At 48.1% G+C, this 18772-nt stretch overlaps 7 protein-coding genes across 7 annotated transcripts; 1 reads left to right on the top strand and 6 right to left on the bottom strand.

Annotated features, from left to right (window-relative positions):
• Positions 1–100: 100 nt before the first annotated feature.
• Positions 101–2487, bottom strand: C8Q69DRAFT_481522 (major facilitator superfamily domain-containing protein). Its single transcript, XM_028631605.1, has 7 exons — positions 2343–2487; positions 2057–2278; positions 1758–1932; positions 1572–1667; positions 1386–1486; positions 995–1302; positions 101–871 (listed from the first exon to the last, which is right to left on the bottom strand). The coding sequence occupies exons 2-7, from the start codon at positions 2222–2224 to the stop codon at positions 229–231; spliced, it is 1491 nt and encodes a 496-aa protein (XP_028481361.1). The 5' UTR covers positions 2225–2278; positions 2343–2487; the 3' UTR covers positions 101–228.
• A 1390-nt stretch (positions 2488–3877) lies between these two features.
• Positions 3878–5111, bottom strand: C8Q69DRAFT_510684 (putative HLH transcription factor; the record flags this gene model as incomplete). The annotated part of the gene is made up of 2 exons (XM_028633210.1): positions 3878–4468; positions 4521–5111. The coding sequence occupies 2 exons, from the start codon at positions 5109–5111 to the stop codon at positions 3878–3880; spliced, it is 1182 nt and encodes a 393-aa protein (XP_028481360.1).
• Positions 5112–5623: 512 nt separating this feature from the next.
• Positions 5624–6593, bottom strand: C8Q69DRAFT_120180 (hypothetical protein). Its single transcript, XM_028625196.1, has 3 exons — positions 6172–6593; positions 6012–6074; positions 5624–5890 (listed from the first exon to the last, which is right to left on the bottom strand). The coding sequence occupies exons 1-2, from the start codon at positions 6456–6458 to the stop codon at positions 6020–6022; spliced, it is 342 nt and encodes a 113-aa protein (XP_028481359.1). The 5' UTR covers positions 6459–6593; the 3' UTR covers positions 5624–5890; positions 6012–6019.
• Positions 6594–7567: 974 nt separating this feature from the next.
• C8Q69DRAFT_120265 (hypothetical protein) lies at positions 7568–8815 on the bottom strand. The gene is made up of 2 exons (XM_028625197.1): positions 8237–8815; positions 7568–8182 (listed from the first exon to the last, which is right to left on the bottom strand). The coding sequence occupies exons 1-2, from the start codon at positions 8674–8676 to the stop codon at positions 7726–7728; spliced, it is 897 nt and encodes a 298-aa protein (XP_028481358.1). The 5' UTR covers positions 8677–8815; the 3' UTR covers positions 7568–7725.
• A 1245-nt stretch (positions 8816–10060) lies between these two features.
• On the bottom strand, positions 10061–11627 carry C8Q69DRAFT_481505 (hypothetical protein). The gene is made up of 9 exons (XM_028631604.1): positions 11449–11627; positions 11381–11395; positions 11307–11318; positions 11219–11248; positions 11129–11167; positions 10943–11067; positions 10750–10884; positions 10606–10692; positions 10061–10546 (listed from the first exon to the last, which is right to left on the bottom strand). The coding sequence occupies exons 2-9, from the start codon at positions 11391–11393 to the stop codon at positions 10406–10408; spliced, it is 582 nt and encodes a 193-aa protein (XP_028481357.1). The 5' UTR covers positions 11394–11395; positions 11449–11627; the 3' UTR covers positions 10061–10405.
• Positions 11628–12177: 550 nt separating this feature from the next.
• On the bottom strand, positions 12178–14517 carry C8Q69DRAFT_481502 (nucleoside hydrolase). Its single transcript, XM_028631603.1, has 6 exons — positions 14191–14517; positions 13870–13973; positions 13612–13781; positions 13507–13541; positions 13136–13441; positions 12178–13058 (listed from the first exon to the last, which is right to left on the bottom strand). Exons 1-6 carry the CDS (start codon positions 14227–14229, stop codon positions 12429–12431), a joined length of 1284 nt encoding a protein of 427 aa, XP_028481356.1. The 5' UTR covers positions 14230–14517; the 3' UTR covers positions 12178–12428.
• Positions 14518–16810: 2293 nt separating this feature from the next.
• C8Q69DRAFT_120058 (hypothetical protein) lies at positions 16811–18445 on the top strand. Its single transcript, XM_028625195.1, has 2 exons — positions 16811–16965; positions 17028–18445. Exon 2 carries the CDS (start codon positions 17039–17041, stop codon positions 18230–18232), a length of 1194 nt encoding a protein of 397 aa, XP_028481355.1. The 5' UTR covers positions 16811–16965; positions 17028–17038; the 3' UTR covers positions 18233–18445.
• Positions 18446–18772: the final 327 nt, after the last annotated feature.

The raw sequence follows: 18772 nt of genomic DNA, 5'->3' as shown, positions 1-18772 counted from the left end.
CAGCATACGTCATACGCTTTCGTTCCGTGTGTTTACAGTAGTTACCAACCTGACGGTGTGGAATACATACATAGTTATGTATCGAGTCTTATTGCTGCCACTAAGTTACTACGTACGATCATCAATGATCGACTCCGAAAGGCCAATGAAAAAAGAAGAAAAAACAACGCATGTTTTTGCGATAAACAAGTAAATAAACGAATAACGCGAAAGACCCAAGAAGACCTATCAGTACGCAAACCGGAAACTAGGATGATCATCGCCCAGATTCTCCAACTCTTCCCTAGGAAGACCATATCGATAATCCCTCTTCCCTTCCCTCCTAAGACGATTCTCACGAACCACATACAAAAAGAACACCACACAAGCAAAACCACTAACCCAAACCAACCCCAAACTAACCCCAAACCCCGTACGATACGTCGGCGCCTCCCCAGCCAGATAAACATTACTCGCAATCAACCCACCACAATTCCCAAACCCAATCTGAACCCCCGACGCAATAGACCGTTTATAATGCCCACTTACATTATTACTCAACCAACCCATCACAATAGGCTGAGTCATATACCCACCCGCCGTGATGGCGTAGATGGCAAAATAGCGAACTCCCACGGGAACAGATACTTGGCAGAGAAGAATACTGTATCCGATAGTGGCGATTATGCATCCGAGTATGGTGAAGAGGAAGCGGTGGTGGAGTTTATCTGATGCGAGGGCGCTGCAGAGGGATGTGATTGTGGCGGCGATGTAGATGGGGATGCTCATTACTTGGGCCCGGACGGATGTCCAGCCTAGTTGTTTGAGGATGGTGGGGGTGAAGAATGAGGTTGAGTAGCCGGTGTTGAGGACGCCGAGGTACATGATTGTTCTGGATAGAAAGTTAAGTTAGCAGAGGTAGTTAAGTAGTAAAAAAAAAAAAAAAGCCCTCGTCAGAGACCATCATAATGATAAACATCATTCGATAGATAATGATACTGTAATGAGGACATACCCCAGATAAATCTTCCCATCCAAAAAAACCCTCCTAGCAGCGCTCTTATCAAGTCGATTCATAATCGCTACTCCTCCACCATGATCAGAAGCCAAACGACGAATCAACAGAGCACGTTCATCACTGTCCAAGAACTTTGCACTCTCCGGCCAGTCGGGGATGAGAAATTTGGCAACTATAGCAATAACAACTGTAGCGAGACCTTCAATGATGAAGATCCAGCGCCAGCCATTATTGTATCCTCCTCCTCCTCCTCCTATTATTATTATTATTCCTGTCATGTTGTTTGCGATTGCGTAGGCTAGGAGCTGCGTTTGGAGTATTAGCTCAATCGGTTATGCTCAGCGAGAAAGCTCAGTATGTATGTATGTACTGTATGTACTGTACTTACTCCGCTAACCGCTCCAGCCATGATACTTGATGAGAAAAAGAGGTTCATTCGCCATTGTAGTTCGTAACGCTTGTAGTACATGGAGATGAAGTACATGCATCCTGTTTATTCTCCCCATATTAGTCAATTATAGAAGAATAACCAAAACAAAAATCAAATAATTAACTCCCAGGAAAATAAACAAACCTGGCACAAACCCAGCTTCAGAAACACCAAGTAAGAATCGACAAGCGACCAGACCACCAAAGCTTTTCGTAACACCCTGACAGATCGTAATGACACCTTCACCATACAAAATTAGCAATCAAATCTAAAAAAAAAAATCACCGAAAATTAAACATAACCACTTTCGAAAACAAAACCCATACATACCCCACGCGAACATAATACCACTAAGCCAACTCGACGGAGCCACCTTCTTCAGGATGAGATTACTAGGGACTTCGCACAGGATATACGGGATGAAAAATACGAATAATGCGATATTGTAATCGTTTCCGAACATGTTTAGATCCTTTTCGAGGCCTTGGAGTTTTGCGTTTCCGATCTTTTTTCAAATTATTAGGTAGTTATTCGCGATTTCAGCCACTATAAGGCATATATATATATATATATATATGTGTGTGTGTGTGTGTGTGTGTGTATGTGTATCTGCTCGGGGAGCGACGTACATTAATCCTATCCATAAACGACATCAAGTAAAGCAGCATCAGAACCGGTAAGATGTGTAGATCGCATTTCCGGAGGAGTTTCTTGTCTGCTGTGGGGTCTATGGAGGATAGCGATTCGTTGGATCTGATGATGTCTTGGATGGAATTGTTCTTTTCTTGATCGGACATTTTTTCGAAGGAGGGGTGTTTTGGGTCTCTGTGTTTTGATGATTTGGTAGAAGGCTGGCATATACGTTATATGTGTGTATGTCAAATGTAGGTCGGGGAGGGGGGAGGTTTCCAATACCAGAAAACGGATTAATCCTACTTGTGTTGTGGAAAGAGACTGCTTTGTTCTTTGTAAGAAAAGACAAGTCACATTCTAATCTTGGACCTTATAAGTCCAGGAAAAGAACCAGGAGAGAACGTTCTTTATATAACTCTGGAGACATCTCCTCCTACCTACCTACCTACGGAAACGAATGTCGGGGTATAAGAAGATCATCAATCAACCAATTCCGCCCTTCCCCTACCGGCTACAGCTTCTACTGTATGCGGAGTACCGGGCAACTAAGAAGAAGACGGAAAAAAAAAACACTTCCAGCAGATCAGTTGACCCTCACGAGACATCAGTGACTCCGAATCGTCAGGGACACTTCCCCGCAGGAAGAGAGCCGTGAAAGGGCCTTAGTGTCTGTAGCGTAGCAGACTGGGATACGATACGCCGTGTCACCCTCTTTGGTAGTGGTGGGGCCTACCTAGGACGCTCTCGAGGATTTGCCAATGCGAGAGCTGGGAATTGTGGCGTTATAAGAGTTTTCTCTTTTGGTGTTATAGAGGTTGTCTCGCTACAGTTTTGCCGATTTAGAATGGAGATCTTGGACTAGAAGTTTTATTTTCCCGCGGAGATTATACCTTTGTCTGAAGTTCACGATGTAGACTTGCTTAAGGGACTTCACCCAAGATAAGACGTTTCAAAGAGGAAAAAGTACTAGTTAGTTAGTAGCATGTTCGATTCTGCGACCAGATCCGTATCAAAGAAATTGGGCCAAGAGCATCTCCACTTGTTATTCGACGTATTTCAATACCATAAACCTCCAGAACTATACAATCACTTCATCGAAGCAGAAATAAAGCCTAGAGTCCATAGAATCCGCAACAGATATTCTGATTAATGACTTTGGGACCGTCGATTATAATTTATCAGGCAAGTTTGGGGAATATCCGGGGTAAATCCCCGCAATTCGGGGCCACTCTACTTCTAGGCTCTAGCTATGTATAAGGCTTAGCTGGTGCTGCCAAGGCTTCCCCGCAATTCCAAGACCGTTGGAGGTTCACTATTGTTGATTAGAGTGTTTTGCGTATATTCGTTGCGTTGCTGTTTCTATCTGTAACGGTCTCTTATAATGGAGTTGTGCGGGATTAATGTGAGTCCTAGTGTCTTCGAAGCTTCTCAGAATATCCACGACATCAAGACGGGAGTGCCTTGATCCACGCGATAATAACGCATTAGCCATCGGTCCAAAGCTATCAAGGGAAACCGGATGAACGTGCACATGGTAATTATTGGTCTATCAATGGAGTTTTCCGATTACTGATCATAAACAAGGCTTTTCGCTCCTAAACAATAGACTCCGAACCGTCACGTCTCATAATGCCATCAGTTGTCATCAATTCCCTTGCCATTGCCCTTGCCCTTGCTTCCCTGATGCCACATTCTAGGACGCTGAATATACGCCAACAGTACAAAAACACCGCAGATCCCGTTACCCTCAACCATAGACCCTATCAAATAGCCACGCATCGTTATGTACATATGAAAGCAGTGCATATTACATTCGTTTAGGAAATAAGCAAATCTCTCACGCTCATCCCCATCTTTCGGTTATTGTCCGAAGAGGGGGCCAACGAAGACGGAAGCACTTCTTTCGTTGAGTCCAAGGTGCCTCTCCTGTCCATGTTCAACATCAGCAGGGCAGCGGAGGCCTCATGATCGACGTCGCTGTCCCTGTAGGAGACGCTGCTCCGTTGGGGCTGAATGGCAGGGGACGCAGAGACGGAGGGGGCATTGGACACAATCCATGAATGCTCTGGGGAGCGTATTGAGTTCTCCCGTGACCGCGATGGACCCAGTGCAGGGCTCGGGAGCATGCCACCTCTCAGTTCAACGGGCAGTTGAGCTTGGTTGTGGTGACTGCGTGGGGACAGAGATGGCGACATGGTGCTAATCTGAGACCGATCCGGCATCAGCTCCGGCGACGCTGAAGCAGAAGGCACACTCTCTCCCGATTGATGCGACCCAGTAAAGAAATCCGGAGACGTTGGCGACGGCGGGCCTGGCGGCGGTCGAGTTGACCGGCCCATGTTGCGATTGTCCGCCGTCTTCATATCTGATATACACTGTTCGAGATAGTTGACATAGTCGATGCTCGCCTATAACTGTCAGCTAACGCTATTTTTTTCACTGGACCATGGGAACACTGACCTGCAGGATCGCAAGTTTGTGCATCTCCTGGCCTTTGCAGGCAGGAATCATGTCTTTTAATGTGGCGAACTCCTCGTTCATCTTCGACCTCCGCCTCCGCTCAATCAGGCTGTGTGCTGTCTTCCTTGCAATCTTCCTGCCTGCTGCACTGGTCGCACTAGGCTGCTTCTTTTTGGATGCATTATTGGTTTGCGAACTGCCGGTTGATTGCGTCTTGCCGGCATCCTTGGCTTTAGCTTCCGTCTCCGTCTTGGCCGGAGCCTGGGCCTTTGGCTTCATCTGAATGATTTTGCGAGTCCGAGTCGGAGGCGGTGGGAGGTCGAATCCTTCCAGCGGCCTCTTGGTGCTCGTTCTTCGTGGTGGATTGGCATTGCGTGCCGTGGAGGCTGCGTGTGGTGAAGTTGGGGAGGTCGGGCGATAAGCAGTTGCATCCATCTTGGATTCTCTGTCTCCTGTTCCTGCTGCAGCAGACGACGGCAATGCAGCTGGAGGCAGGGAAAAGAAAGATTCAGAACCCTCCGGGAACGGCTGATCCTTGATAATCAGCTCGCCCGACATTGACGGGGTCGGTGGCAGACGAGGGGGCGGCATCGCTAGGTCTTGACAGCTCCGGAGGTGATCTTGAGACTGGAGCACGAGCTGAAGGATGATGCCCCGCAGCTCAATGACAGGAAGGACAGCTTGTCAGCCAGCGGATGCGCAGCTTCAGGACAGAGATCTGGATGAGGAGAGTAAGTAGAGTAAGTAGCAGACTGGTCTTGCGCCCCCTCTGGGTGAACGGAGGGGGGTTGGAGCTTTTAAGCAGAGTGGCAGAGACATCTCCAGCTGGGCCGAGCACGATGATGGATATGGGGCCTTGCAGCGCAAAGATCGTCGGCTTGAGATGGAGGAGAATCGGAGTGTCGCGTGCTGTGTGTGATAGGCACGCCGTGACATGTGAGCCATCCCGGTGCGCTGATTGGCCCGCGCCGTCAACCTCTCAGGAGCAGCACGAGATGCCCGTGGACGATTCTTTTTGCCTGCAAGCGACGATAATATACTAATGGCTCACGAAAACAGCCCGGATTCATCTGGACTCTGGAATTTAAGATAAAAGATACGAGCAATTTACCCCACCACTAAGCTGGCACCGGATAGTAGACTAGAACTCTTTGTTCTCGACATTCATTCTCTACCTACAGGAGTCGAATCGTATCTCATAAAATCCCGAACAGTGTCCGTGTAGACCAAACCAGATAATAATAACCATCATTATTTTCCCATCACGCATCCAAAACACCCATTTTCCCAAAGCGCCCGTTACGTCCGAAAAAAAAAAGTCATAACCCATGTTTCATATCCATATCACGTGCTCATCTGTCAGATTCTCCCTATAATTCTCTCAGGTCCAATTCAAGAATTTTGGATCAAGTAGGTTGGTTCCTGAGCTCTCCAGTCAGTATTGCTCGTCAGGACAGGAATGCGTTCCGCGGGAACTTAATAATGAATTACCTCTTGGTTCAGTGGATCAAGGACGGGTCACACATCCTGCTGCAGTCCAGGTACGTGCCCCAGCTAAGTACCAACCCCAATCAGCTTTAGAATCATTCGAAGGACAAACTAAACTGTGCACACGCCACCTGCGAAAGAGGGGCGATTGAAAATCACTCACCAGTAGTCATCGTGCGTGGGGAGCGCCATGCTGCAAATCTGCGCCTGGAGAGAGCAGAGAGTCGTGCAGACGTCGTTATCCGAACTACTACTACCAGCTTGACTGGCCAACGTAGTGCTCTTCTGCTGCGCCGTTCGAGTCGTGTTCGAATTGGTCAAGTTGACCAGGTTGATCGCATGCACGTTCGTAACGGCATGAGTCTGGTTCCAGGAGACTGCTGGGATCTTGGGCAAGGCAGCAGCAGCGCCGGCCAGAGCGACGGTCAAGGTGAGGATGTTGAACTGCATGGTGGCTAAGTACTGAAACGAGAGTCTGTCTTGATATACTTCGCCTGCGAGGTATCTGGCAAGACAAGGTGATCTAGCGAGGGTATTTAAACTATTTAACGATCGTCTTCGAGCTTGAGAATCTGTGGCATCGAGATATTGAAGCCGTTTGGTAACTCTTATATACTTCAAGTACGGCGACACGTCGTCCCAATTGGGAAAATCCAGTTCTCTCCAGCCTCCCGTGTGCCAACATTCCACATGCCAGCCAGCCCCGCGTATCCCTAGAAGCGGCCCAGCACATACATACTATACCTATCAAATGTCACAATCATTGTCACCTAGAGTAGTCTTTCCAAGATAATCACGTCAACACTTCATTATTGCGCGCCGCCAAATACTATGGTATGCATACCTCGGGAAGTGAGTGCACTTGACACGTCCCATCATACACCACCGCTCAGCACACCATGAAACACAGATGCACATTCCTACCTGTCAGCCCTATACGTCAAGATCTTCAGTGATCGTCCCCTTCAATTTTCAAGAGAGGAAGGAACACGGGGGTAACCTTTCTGTGCGTTGCAGAATTGTTGATAACTTCAACTGGCCTATCTCACCCAATGAAGCCCAGGATCGGAATGGGTACATTCTATTACAACTCATGAATGCAGTTTAGAGGTATTCATTTCTCTAATTCTTTTATCTTTACATGCTGGGCACAATATGGCTTACCATTCAGACTCTCCTTTTCTCAATGTCTTTTAGACCTTTTTTCAATGCGCTTTCCCGGCTCAATATGTGATTTCCAGCGCAGAAAATAGGTGCAGGGGAAAAAAAATGCACTGTGTCTGAGTAGAATGACACGGGATTCCCGACATGTAGAGCCAAATGCAATGTCCTCGCGGTATAGGAGTATCTAGAGATATAGTCTTCCTCACAGAGTATATCTACAAAAAGCCATCTCCGCATATCTAGGCGCTAATAATTTGCTGATTGTTAAAAGTTGATCTCTACTGAAAGCATTTTATCTTCTTAAGGTGGAAGCCAGGAACTCATTGGTATTTTACTACTGCTTGTGACATTACTTCAGATATGATCCTACTGATGGAAGCAAGTGAAAATCCATTTCTATTTCATGGAAACTCTGCATCATATGTCCCGCCTTTATACGGCCTGGGAAAGATTGATAACCCGCCTTCATACGGCCTGGGAAAGATTGATAACCCGCCTTCATACGGCCTGGGAAATATGAGGAACCCGCCTTTATGCGGCCTGGGAGGAAGAACTAAGCTTCCATCAATGGACAACTCACAATCACACGCTGGAATACTTCCCACGGTGCAGTGTCCTTCCTTTCAAAACTGAAGAGACGAGATTGTCTAATCACCAAGGTTCCGCCATCCATGCAAGCGTAGAACATCCGGCCATGCTGAGGGCCCATGACAGAAACCATCAGGACAGGAAATCTCTTCTCTTTTTCGAATTCGAGCTGTCGTGGCTCCAGTTCTTGGTCATCTTCGTCGACCTTGGGCTGATTTGCACGACATCGCATCATTGTGATGATCGCTGACAGCTCTCCGAATTTCATAGAATCATCCTTGCCATTGCCAAAATGCAGCGTCATAAGGAAAACATGAGGGTAAACAGGCTTATCATCCTCCTTCCCATATTCTAATATCAGTTTACTTCTCCATCTCCGCCCATCTGTTCCTCCGTCTTCCAATAGAAGAGGGTTCGGGTAACTATAGCAGCTTTAGTAGTTGCATTAGAAGGAAGAGAAAGATCAGGATACTAACTGGACTGGACTCATTCCGTGGAATTCTGCGAGGCTGGGTAAATCGGGCTCACCAATCACTGGAAAGCCAAAGACCAGAGCCTTGAGATATCGGGAGATTTCCCCTGCACAATCGACAGGATCCCAATATCCACGACGTAGCTCTTCAGGATCTGTTGGAGGGTTATAGTCTCGAAAGTCCACCTCGTGTTCTTGTAGGTCCACTGGGTGGCTTCGAAGCTTTTCGAGGCTAAGTGGCCGGAAAAGAACAGGTGGTTCCAGACTCACATTAGTACTGTCGAATTTTTCAAAATCGCAGTTGATACGTACGATTTGATATTTTTCAAGGGTGGCTTCGGTTACCTCATCCTCCTGCAGGTCAACGTCTTTTTCCAGGACCACCTTCTCCCACAGGGTATTAAGCCTGCGGCGAGGTGTCTGTCGGGTAGATACAAATGGCATCTTCTTTTCTTTAAGATTTTTGATGAGTTGTCGGTGTGTATTTGGAACAGAGATTGTGATGCCAGTCAGGTAAATATTTTACCGAAAGGTCCCCTGGGTCGAACATTGAGTTCCCACGGGCCGAATTGTCTCATCGTCATGAAACCAGCTTTTGCTATGCTGCCACCCTTCAGATATCTCACTCAATTCCCATCATAATCAGGAAAAGTAATGTAGATATCACTCTTATCCTGGGATATACTTTCTTCGTTAGTTCCTATTACATATCTGATTCCAGGACACATCTATACTTACTGGGCATAATTCCAGGCTCCAGCCTCCGGGTACTCCTGTTACCATGCCGCTCTCTGGGAGACCTCTTGCATCTGCACCTGAGGGGAGCGTTTGTTTCTAGTGCCGACGTTACACTCGATGATAGTGTTTATTCTTCCGGAATTGAGATCTTGTAACTGACCATCGGTGTGGGCCACGTACTGCCTAGCGCTCCCAAATTTGGCAACTAGACAAATCCTAGTAGACGCTGATGTTGACTGGCTGGGAACTGGAAACAGTCTCATGGCTAACTACGTGAGACCTCTTGAACTGGAAATGTCCAGTGCGTTCGAGGAAAATAGTTTCCTCGTCGTACGTAGTTATGAAACCATATCTCGTCCCGTAGTCATCCATGTACCGGGCCGGTTGACCTCAAGTTGTGGCTAGGGTAGGGTCTATTGAGGTAATAGCTTGTAAGAGGTTGATTAAATTGCTATTAACGCCTGTTTAATCAATGTCAGCCAGCTTATATTTCCCGTGTAGATTGGGTGCATCTATACCTCCCGTTGTTGAAGTAATGGCACTGTAAACTCTGCTATGCTCTGAGATGTATTTGTCCCAATAGCAGCAAGATAATTCTGAAAGGCTAGAAAGTTACCCAGCATTTGGCGAGCTTGTTGGACTTCAGTAGCCAAATTGAACATAGTAGGATTAAAGGCTTGTGGAGGTTTTACCCCTGGCCAAATTGTTCGGAAAAGGATATACTGCACCTGGGAGATTCTCGATCCAGACCTCAATTGCCGACATGACTTCAACGATTTGTCCACAACATTGGCTGCAGTGACTGATGTAGTCCACTCAGCCTGATTTCTCGGCACTTTGTTGAAGTATTTTGTGTCAGATATTTTAGATATCGCTTAGAATGTGCTGGTTTAAAATGAGCACTGATGTGGATTGTAAGTAGATAGATGATGAGGGTAATCTTGCGCGTGCTCATAAATGGATCTCTTGAATTATTGAAGTGACTCAGTATCTGAGGAGACTAGGTAGGTAGGTGGGAGACATGCACATGACTTTGTGTTCTAACGCGTCGACGTAGGCGCTCGACGTCTCCTAAAAGTTCAATGTTTATCAGCGCGTAGTCTGCTGTCTGCTAAATCCTCATCTAAAGTTATCTCTCAGTATAAATTGTAAATCTACTCGTCTTCCAGGACCATAGTCGAGACTAAATAGAAGATACTAGCCCTGTTACAGCCATCGAGGTGAATGAAGCAAGTGAGCAAGTGAGCAAGTGAAGAAGTGAATGCTGTCCGGAAACTTCCTCTTCTTCCCTTTGTTTCCCTACTCTTTTAGTGTCTTAATCACTAGTCTCTTTCTCTTTTTTCTCTTCTCTTCTCTCCTCTTTCCCTTCACCAACCTCCTCACATCACACACTTTCTGCAAACCAGCAAGAAAAAGATAAGTCACCACTACACATTCACAAAGACATATTAACTCTACACAGATGGAGTCCGTTCGCGCTATTGCGAATCCTGTCGCTGCTGCCCCAGGTGGTGGCGATGATGGTCGTCGTGGTGGTGATCGTGGTCGCGGTGGACGCGGCGGCCCTAAGAAGGCTGTACGTATATACCTTATTCCCATCAACATAACTGGATATAAACTAATCTATATGTATAGAAACGAAACAGAAACCTCTGCACTTATTGCAAGAGACGCGGCCACGGATGGTGGCAGTGCGACTTCTACAACGGCCTGCGGGCGATGGTAAGGACTACTGATTGAGACACCCCAAGTTATTTAACAAGGCTAACAACAAGAAAGGGGCGCCAATTTTATGAACAGATGAACCGCGGACGCGGACGTGGATGTGGGCGCGGTTCTGCCCAGAGGGGACGAGGTCGTGGTGGTCTTCTCGCAAGAGGAGGCCACCAAGGCCAACTCCCTGGCGGTCAGAACGTAAGTACCTGCAGTTAATATTGGTTGACATGTATCGATTAAATGCTAATTCAAATAGCAACCTCTCTCCGCAGAAGCGAATGCGGGCCAGATTGAAGCTGCACCCGCACCCCAGCCTGAGCAAGCACAGGATCCCGTGGCTGATCTCCTGGCTGCCATATCCACCTTGTCCGAAGAAGAGCGGTAAGTTGCTGTCTACTAGTGATATAACTTATCAGAGAGACGTTACTAATATTATATATAGTGTGCGGTTTCTTATGCAGGCTCTTGCGGCCACCAATCAGTAAGATACAGCATCATTTTTTCAAGAGGAAAAAGTGTTAATGGGATATAGGCCTCTTCGCGGTCAAGACGAAGAGCCAAAGTAAGTGAACTCCCCACATATCTTTAGGAAAAGTTCATCCATTAATATGCCAAAACAGGGACGGGCAGAAGTAAGTCCCTGGATGATAATCTATGATCTTATGTCATAATACTAATTGCCATTTCTTGGTAGATGATGCCAACATGGGTAAGAGACCCTAAAGCTGCTTTCTTATTCCACAAGCTAACCTTTTACTTCAGCTGAATGAATCTCCTTTCTTCCAAGCGCTGAAGTTCGCAAGCCGTATAAAGGCGCGAAATTTTTTTTTTAATTGCCCAAGCCGTATAAAGGCGGGCTCATGAAATTACCCAAGCCGTACAAAGGCGGGTTTATGAAACTACCCAGGCCGTATAAAGGCGGGTCCAAAAAAATAAATAGCTAGAGAAATAAAATCTCATTGCTGCGCTGCCATTTGTATCTGTTTCCATGTAGTCCATTAAACAACATGTAGAACCCATAAAACAACTTCAGCTATATTTAGTAGGCTGTAGTTCCAGAGGCCAACTAATCCCTATCCTTTATTGTAAGGCAAAAGTGGGAATTGCGTGTGGGAATGTAAGATAAAGTTGAAGATAAAAAAAACCAGATTTTATAACCTTTTTTTCTGAAACGCTCCGATACTCTTGTGGGTATAGAGTTGGTATACTCGAGATTCAGACGCGCAGGATCTACAACAAGCCAGCGCGAAGACAAAGTTCCTCATGATATTATGTCCGAACTTTCTTCTACATATGGTAGTAATAGTATTGAATATTTCAAATTGGCGTATAGGAACCAGCCGAATCAGAGAAAGACAGAAAGAAGGCCTTTCATTCCCTGTCAATGCGCGGAGTTTTTTTCGAGTGGGTTTGCGGGGCTTGTTTGGTTTAGAGTAGAGTACGTGTCTTCGAAGTGAGATAAGATCTTCGGTTCTTGTCTCTATGTACAGGGGATAATCGTCGAGATGAGTTGGTCCACTGTAGGAATTACCGTTCGGCGGGATTCGCCTCGTAGCTAATCTGTCTATTTGATTCCATTGCGGGTTTCAGGTTTGATGATCGTCTATATGTCTTTTCCATGTTATATATGCATTTGCATGTTATATATGCATTTGCATGTTATATATGCATTTGCCTCCTGTACAGTTTCCTACTGCTTTTCCCGACACGTTCCATCCCCTAGCATGATCCAGGGCTCCCGTTCATCCAAAGATCCTCTCCATCAGCACATCTCCAAAGTCATGCTCCACAGGTGAACCGTCGATCCTCCAGATCCGATTTCCAGCTCGGACGCTCAGCCAGTGTCCGTGATCGTTCGTGCTCGCGACCTCGCTGTCAATGCGATGTCTGTTCCTCCTGTCGACGACACACATGCCCCGAGTCCATTGGCCGAGAGTCTCGACACGAATATCCTCCGGGGAAGTTGGCGATGGACTCCATCGCTTGTCGTCCGCGGTGAGGGCGTACCAAACGCACACGGGGTCGTGTAAGCTCAGCGACGCAGCATCTCCTTCATGGCCGACATGAAGCGTTTCCAAAGTACGGAAAGTGTGCGCCATGAAGGCAGACACCCACTCGGCCAGCGGAGAGCCCGCCTCCAAGAGCGGTTCCACTATCTGTCGGAATTGGCCCCGCGTCATGTTGTGGCGCAGGGTGATGTCCAAGGGAAATAGGCGAAGGGTGAGCTGCTTGCTGAGCTTAGACGGGTATGGTGGGAGTTTCTCAGAGCGAGTTGGAGGCAGTGTGCTTGCAGGCATGGGAGATGTAAGCGCGAAAACGCGTGCTGCAGCGACAGCATCGGCATAAGCATTGAATTCTCCCACTGGTGTGACCTGCGAGATGCTGTCAGTAAATCCGACTCAAGGAAAACATTAGGTAAACGGATTCCAGTTGACATGGAGAAACTTACATTGCCTGGTCGGTTCACCGTGCCACCCATTACCACCACCTCTTTCACTCTCAAAAATGTCTCTGCATCTTCCGCTGCCGCTAGAGCAAGGTTCGTCAACGGTCCTACCGCAACCAGCGTGACGGAGCCTGGGTCATTCTCTTTCAGAACACGAAGGATCTCCTGGTGTGCGGGCTTCTTCGAAGGGATGAAAGATTGATGAGCAGCAGACTCGTCCCCGCCGCACTGGACCGGGTCGACCTCGCTAGGATCAGCGGAGGGATCGAACAGGTGTTCCCAGGTTTGGCTTGGTGTCAGATGGGGGTGCTGTAGAGGAGTGTCAGTGCATGATAGATAAGGTGAAAAGAAGGGAAGGTAAGCGTATGACTTACGCTCGCGTGGATTCCTCCGAGTCCATCCGTGCCATCTGATCGAGTTGGGGATTAGTTACACGGACACGAAAGAAAGAGATGAGAAGGAACTGGTCAAGAACTCACGGAAATAATCAGCCAGCATCCTTTGGTCCTCGAGAGGCTCCTCCGCGCCCACGGCGACTACAGGCTTGGAGGCGCTTAGGGCACCAAACCCTTCCGGCTTTCCATGCTCCTTTCGCCAGCGCTTTTCGCGCTCGATGATATGGAACATGGAGACGACATTTCGGAGGCAGCTACATTGTCATTAGCCATGAGTATTCCATTTCGTACCAATAACCATAGCAAAGAGCAACCGGAGAGTAAGATATAGGATATGCATACCTGCGAACCTCGATATTACCAAACGTCAAGGAGATCAACAGAATCTCAACCTCCTCCGGCTTTGCCGACAACGCGAGCAACAGGCCCAGTATATCATCAATACCCTGGAATAAAACAGACGTATGAGCTTAAAATCACGATCTCCATATCTCAATTCGCCTCAAGGATGCTTAGATTCCATGTTTTGTCGTGCATCATGCGCTTCTTCACTGCTCACACGCGGGGGCGGGGCAGGGAACATTGCGGGACGCGTTTTCAGATTTTGATGTCATTACACCGGCGATCCAGGTACAGACAGAAAGATAGGAACGGGAAGCTTACTGGATCAGTATCAATGATGATTTTCTTTTTCTCAGGCATTGTGGTGGAAAAGAACTTTCAATTGTTGCGATATTATTCTTATTGTTTTGTTGTGTTTGTGGGGTATCTATCGCCAACGCAAAAGATAGATATAATAGTCTAATGGTGGCTGTAGTTCGCAGTAGAAAGATACCTTAGGTTTGCTATTTTCGTACTCCGTATGTCATTCCAAGAAAAGGCAGATCTGACCCACAGATAGTTCTTTTGTTATCGCAGAATTACTACTACGTACTACCAACTAACTAGTCGATGCTGGGCCTGATTACGTTGGGTGGATAACAACCATCGGTGCTACCGAGGAGGTGCGAGCAAATGCCATAAGTTAGTTTTCGACCGAAGTTCTTACAAGAACTGCGCTAACGGATGCTATATATCTGTACACTCGTATGCTCAGGCCATATTGCATCGATAAAAAAAAGCCCACCCACGACCCGGTCTATAAGATTTGACTAGGAGTGTCTTGGCGCATCAGTGATGGTTTCCAATAACCAAAGTATCCAGGCAACTGTAAACTTGTAAAGCAGAGTATTATATCTCATGCGCTGGAAGGATATGGACAGCAATTTTCATGCGACGAAAAATATACGCCTAGTATTTCCTTCTAAGGAAAAGAATGGTTTGAGAGACAACATAAATCAGTGGGTTTCAAGGAAGAACAGGAGCTATGAGCACGTATGTATGTGAAGACCCCAAGTAGTATACCATCCAAGAACTCCTGTCGGTCTTCTTCCCAAGTCGCAGATTACGAGGACAACGCATTTGTATATCACGAAGACCTGAATCGAATAGTTCTTAATTAGTATCCCTTATTGCTGTAGTCTGACAGAGATAATAAATATGTAAAAGGACACTGGGATGTTGGAACAACAGATGAACTATCATTAACCACTAGCTGAGTACCTGCATGCAGACTGCGTCCTTTAACCTAAAACGGAACCTATTCGTTGCAACAGCTGAGCCCAGACTTCAGATAATTTCAGTAGAGACTCTAGATTGGATACTTGCACAGTATGTGGCAACCGGGACCACTTATGTTTCACTCCTGCCATCTCGTCTGCATAGCACGCCGTCCCCGCGGAGGGCTGAGCATGTTGTTGATTCGTCTGGCTGGCCAACGTTATTCTCGGCGCCTAGATCTTCTGAGGTCCTCGCGCGAATACCAAGAGAGGGGGTCATAAAACTAAAGGTGGCCTAATCACATCTGCTGAGCTGAGACCACCGGTGGATCCAAAGAGTATGGTATGATGTTCTTCTGCTGCTATTTGATGGATAATTAAGTTATGCAACCTGACAGCAGTTGAAACCCTAAGAAAACAATCGATGAAATTGCAATGCTGCGCGAGAAAGGGGTTCGATAGTGTTTGTTCCTTGTCTTGGTTTAAGGGGGGGTGCAGTTGCAATATACTCGAGAACCATGCAGGTTGATGGTTGGACGGTATGGAAGCGAAGCGATCTGACCACGTTACACCAAAGGTGCGGAGGGAGCGAGTCCGTGAGGGTTTTAAACCAGATTCCGAGCTGGAACGGCGGCAGATCTAAGATAGCATTTGGATGGCGTCCTGCTTAAACGAGATTAGTGGCGAAGCAGCATCAAAGACACCAGCCAGGTAAAGCAGTAATAAAGAGGCTAGACTAGCTGTTCGAGAGACCGGTCAGAACGGCTGTGGACACGGAACGTAGTCAGTCCAGGCCATGAACAGGGAGGAAACAACAATAAATTAATATCATAATAATGGCTCCGATCATTCATTATTCCGATGCATCAGCGAGCCAGGGGAAGACGCAGCTCATTTCTTTCGACGGCGCTTCTGCGTGGTGGAGAGGGCAACGCAGCTAGCGTGCCAGTGAGAAGAAGCCAGTCGAGAGGCAAAATCCGGCACGCTCTCCACATGGCGAGGCTTTGAGGCTGGACGAAGCGACTATTGAGGATGGAGGTGGATGCTGGGAGGACGGGGGAAAAATAATGGCGATTTCGAGAGAAAGACGAGGATTATTCAACCAGCAACCCTGGCCCTCTCCCCCAAAGAAGGTCCAAGACCGCAAAGACCACCTCAACCCCCGAGTCCGAGCAAGTAACTAATTAGTTAACTAACTAACTATACTCTACTTACTCTACTCACCCCCTCCCCCTTCGCATCCCGTCTTGCCTTGCTGGCCTCTTCTTGCGCTTGCTGCCGTTCCATCCTCCTCGATCAGCCTGCCGTAGGATGGCCTTTGCTGCCATCGTCGCCATCCTCTGATCTCGTCCATCTCGTCTCCTGTGGTCGTCTGGACGGCTTCCCACGCGCAATCGAAACCTTTGATGCTCCAGCTTCCTCCACGTTGACCGTTGCGCTACGTAATCGACCCCAGCTTGCGACTACATTGTGGTGATCGCTTCGCTTGGAAGGCCATCTGTGAAAAGACGGAATCATCCTCACGGAGGTGACGGTTCCTGGAACAGGCTGCCGCACCCTAGCCTTTTTCACACAATCTCCAACCTGGCATTTTCAGCTGTTCCCGCTACTCCCCTGATGATTTGAAGCCCGTGTGAACACTCGCGAGAGAGCGCCTACGTGAGCTATCCGTCCGATCATTGACGGTTTTGAAGTCGGAGCTTATACTTCGAGCTCCCTCCGTGTTGCATTTTCCTCCACGGTGTCACCATCTCCGTTGCGGCAACGGTCTTCCCCGGCCGCTTGGAAAGCATCAGTGACCCGGATCCCCACCATCTCTGAACAATCTAATACAATTGAAGTATGTTCGCATTGTCTACCTTGCGCCTTCACCTGTCGATGGCACTAACATTTGTCTCTCAGGTCGGGCGAAAATGAATCCCTACATCAGCTGGGCCCTTGTGCTGGTCGTTGCCGGCAGTTTGGGCTGGTACTATACCAATGTCCCCCATCCAAAGGCCAAAACAGCCGCGAAAACCCTGACTGAGAAGGTCGAGAGCGTACAGGAGACCAAGAAGCCGAAGCGCAAAGCAAAGAAGACATCGTCTGCCCCTCCCGCCCCGGCCGCCAAGCCAAAGGAAAAGCCGTCGGTAAAGGCGACGGCGCCTGTTGCTGAGAAGGTGGAGGAAGATGACAACAAGGAATTCGCGAGACAGCTTGCTGCCGCGAGGGAGGGTGTTACCCCAGCCTCCAAAGGCAAGGCTTCTGGCAAGGAGAAACCGGCGAAGGAGCCCGTTGTCAACCACCTCGAGAGTGGAAGCAGCGAGGTCTCGGGATCTCGAGGCTCTACTCGTGCTTCATCCACCACCGGTGCTGACGCCGATGATGATCTCTCTCCGGCTGGGTCGCCCAAAGTCCCGGCTGCGGGAGGGGTATCTGACATGCTGGAACCACCTGCGCCTAGCGCCTCTGTCCTGAGACTTACAGGCTCTCTTGAGAGCGCACCTAAGAAACAGAAGCAACAGGCATTCAAGCCTGTGGAGACGAAGAAACAACGCCAGCAGAGGCTGAAGAATGAAGAAAGAAAGCGCCAAACTCAGGAAGCGGAACAGGAGAGGCGCAAGCTGCTGGAGAAGCAACTGCACACCGCGCGGGAGGCTGAACGTCGCGAGGCTGCGAGGTCCAAGAAGCCAGCTCCAGTTAACGCCTGGAATACCAACGCCGCTTCAACTGCGACTAACGGTGCTTCGAAGCCAGCTCCTATCCAGGATCCGGGTCTCCTCGATACCTTCGAGGTTAAGACACCCACGGCATCTACTGCCGCCCCATCTGCCTCCAACGACTCGAAGCAGGGGAAATGGGCCCAGGAATTGCCTTCAGAAGAGGAGCAGATGCGCATCCTTGGCGTTAGCGGCAGCGATGACTGGACGACCGTTTCATCTGGAAAGAAGGGAAAGAAGAAGGCAGACAAGGCCGATGAAGGTGTCAGTGATGCCAGTGTGCCTGAAACCCCTGCGCCCAGCAGCTTTGTTGAGCCCAAGCTCCCAAAGGTCGAGAAGACCTACCTTCCGGAGAGCTTCCGTACTGGTAAAAAGAACCACCCTCTCGACTCCGACTGGGCTGCTTGAGTGCCCTGACCGGTCTGCGATGCTGGTCTTCTGTATCATGGCCACCGGTGGTCTGTTATCAACACCTTAATCGCGCTGTATTATCTACTCTCATGGCTTTGGCGTTCAGGATGTTGTACCAAAAAGCCCATTGGGCGGGATATTATGTGACCCCCTTTATTGTATTGGGAAGCACATCCTCGCTGAGTCCTAAGTCGCTGATACCGTTCTTTGTCCGCGAAGGATGGCCGTGACGTCTCCCGATCATCCACGATTATTAAAAGCTGTTCTATACCATATTGTCTTCATATTGACAGGTCCTCAGCAGCTCAATAGTATTTTATTTTCCTTTTTCTTCTGGCTTTGATATCTATCATGTACTATATATGTTTAGTATCGTCGCTTTGCGAAGCTCTGCGCGATGATTCCTCTGTATCGAGGTTCTCATGCAGAACAAACCTATGGTCTATGCATCTGTCATGGCCGTTTATGCTATAGTCGAATCTAATGCAATAATCGGCGATGGTCTTCTCGGGATGCTCTTGTATCTGGTCTGTTTCT

Source organism: Paecilomyces variotii, assembly GCF_004022145.1.
Source record: "Paecilomyces variotii strain CBS 101075 chromosome Unknown C8Q69scaffold_17, whole genome shotgun sequence".
Classification (NCBI taxonomy): domain Eukaryota; kingdom Fungi; phylum Ascomycota; class Eurotiomycetes; order Eurotiales; family Thermoascaceae; genus Paecilomyces; species Paecilomyces variotii.
The sequence above is the reverse complement of the archived record's forward strand: the minus strand, read 5'-3'. Positions and strand labels throughout refer to the sequence as shown.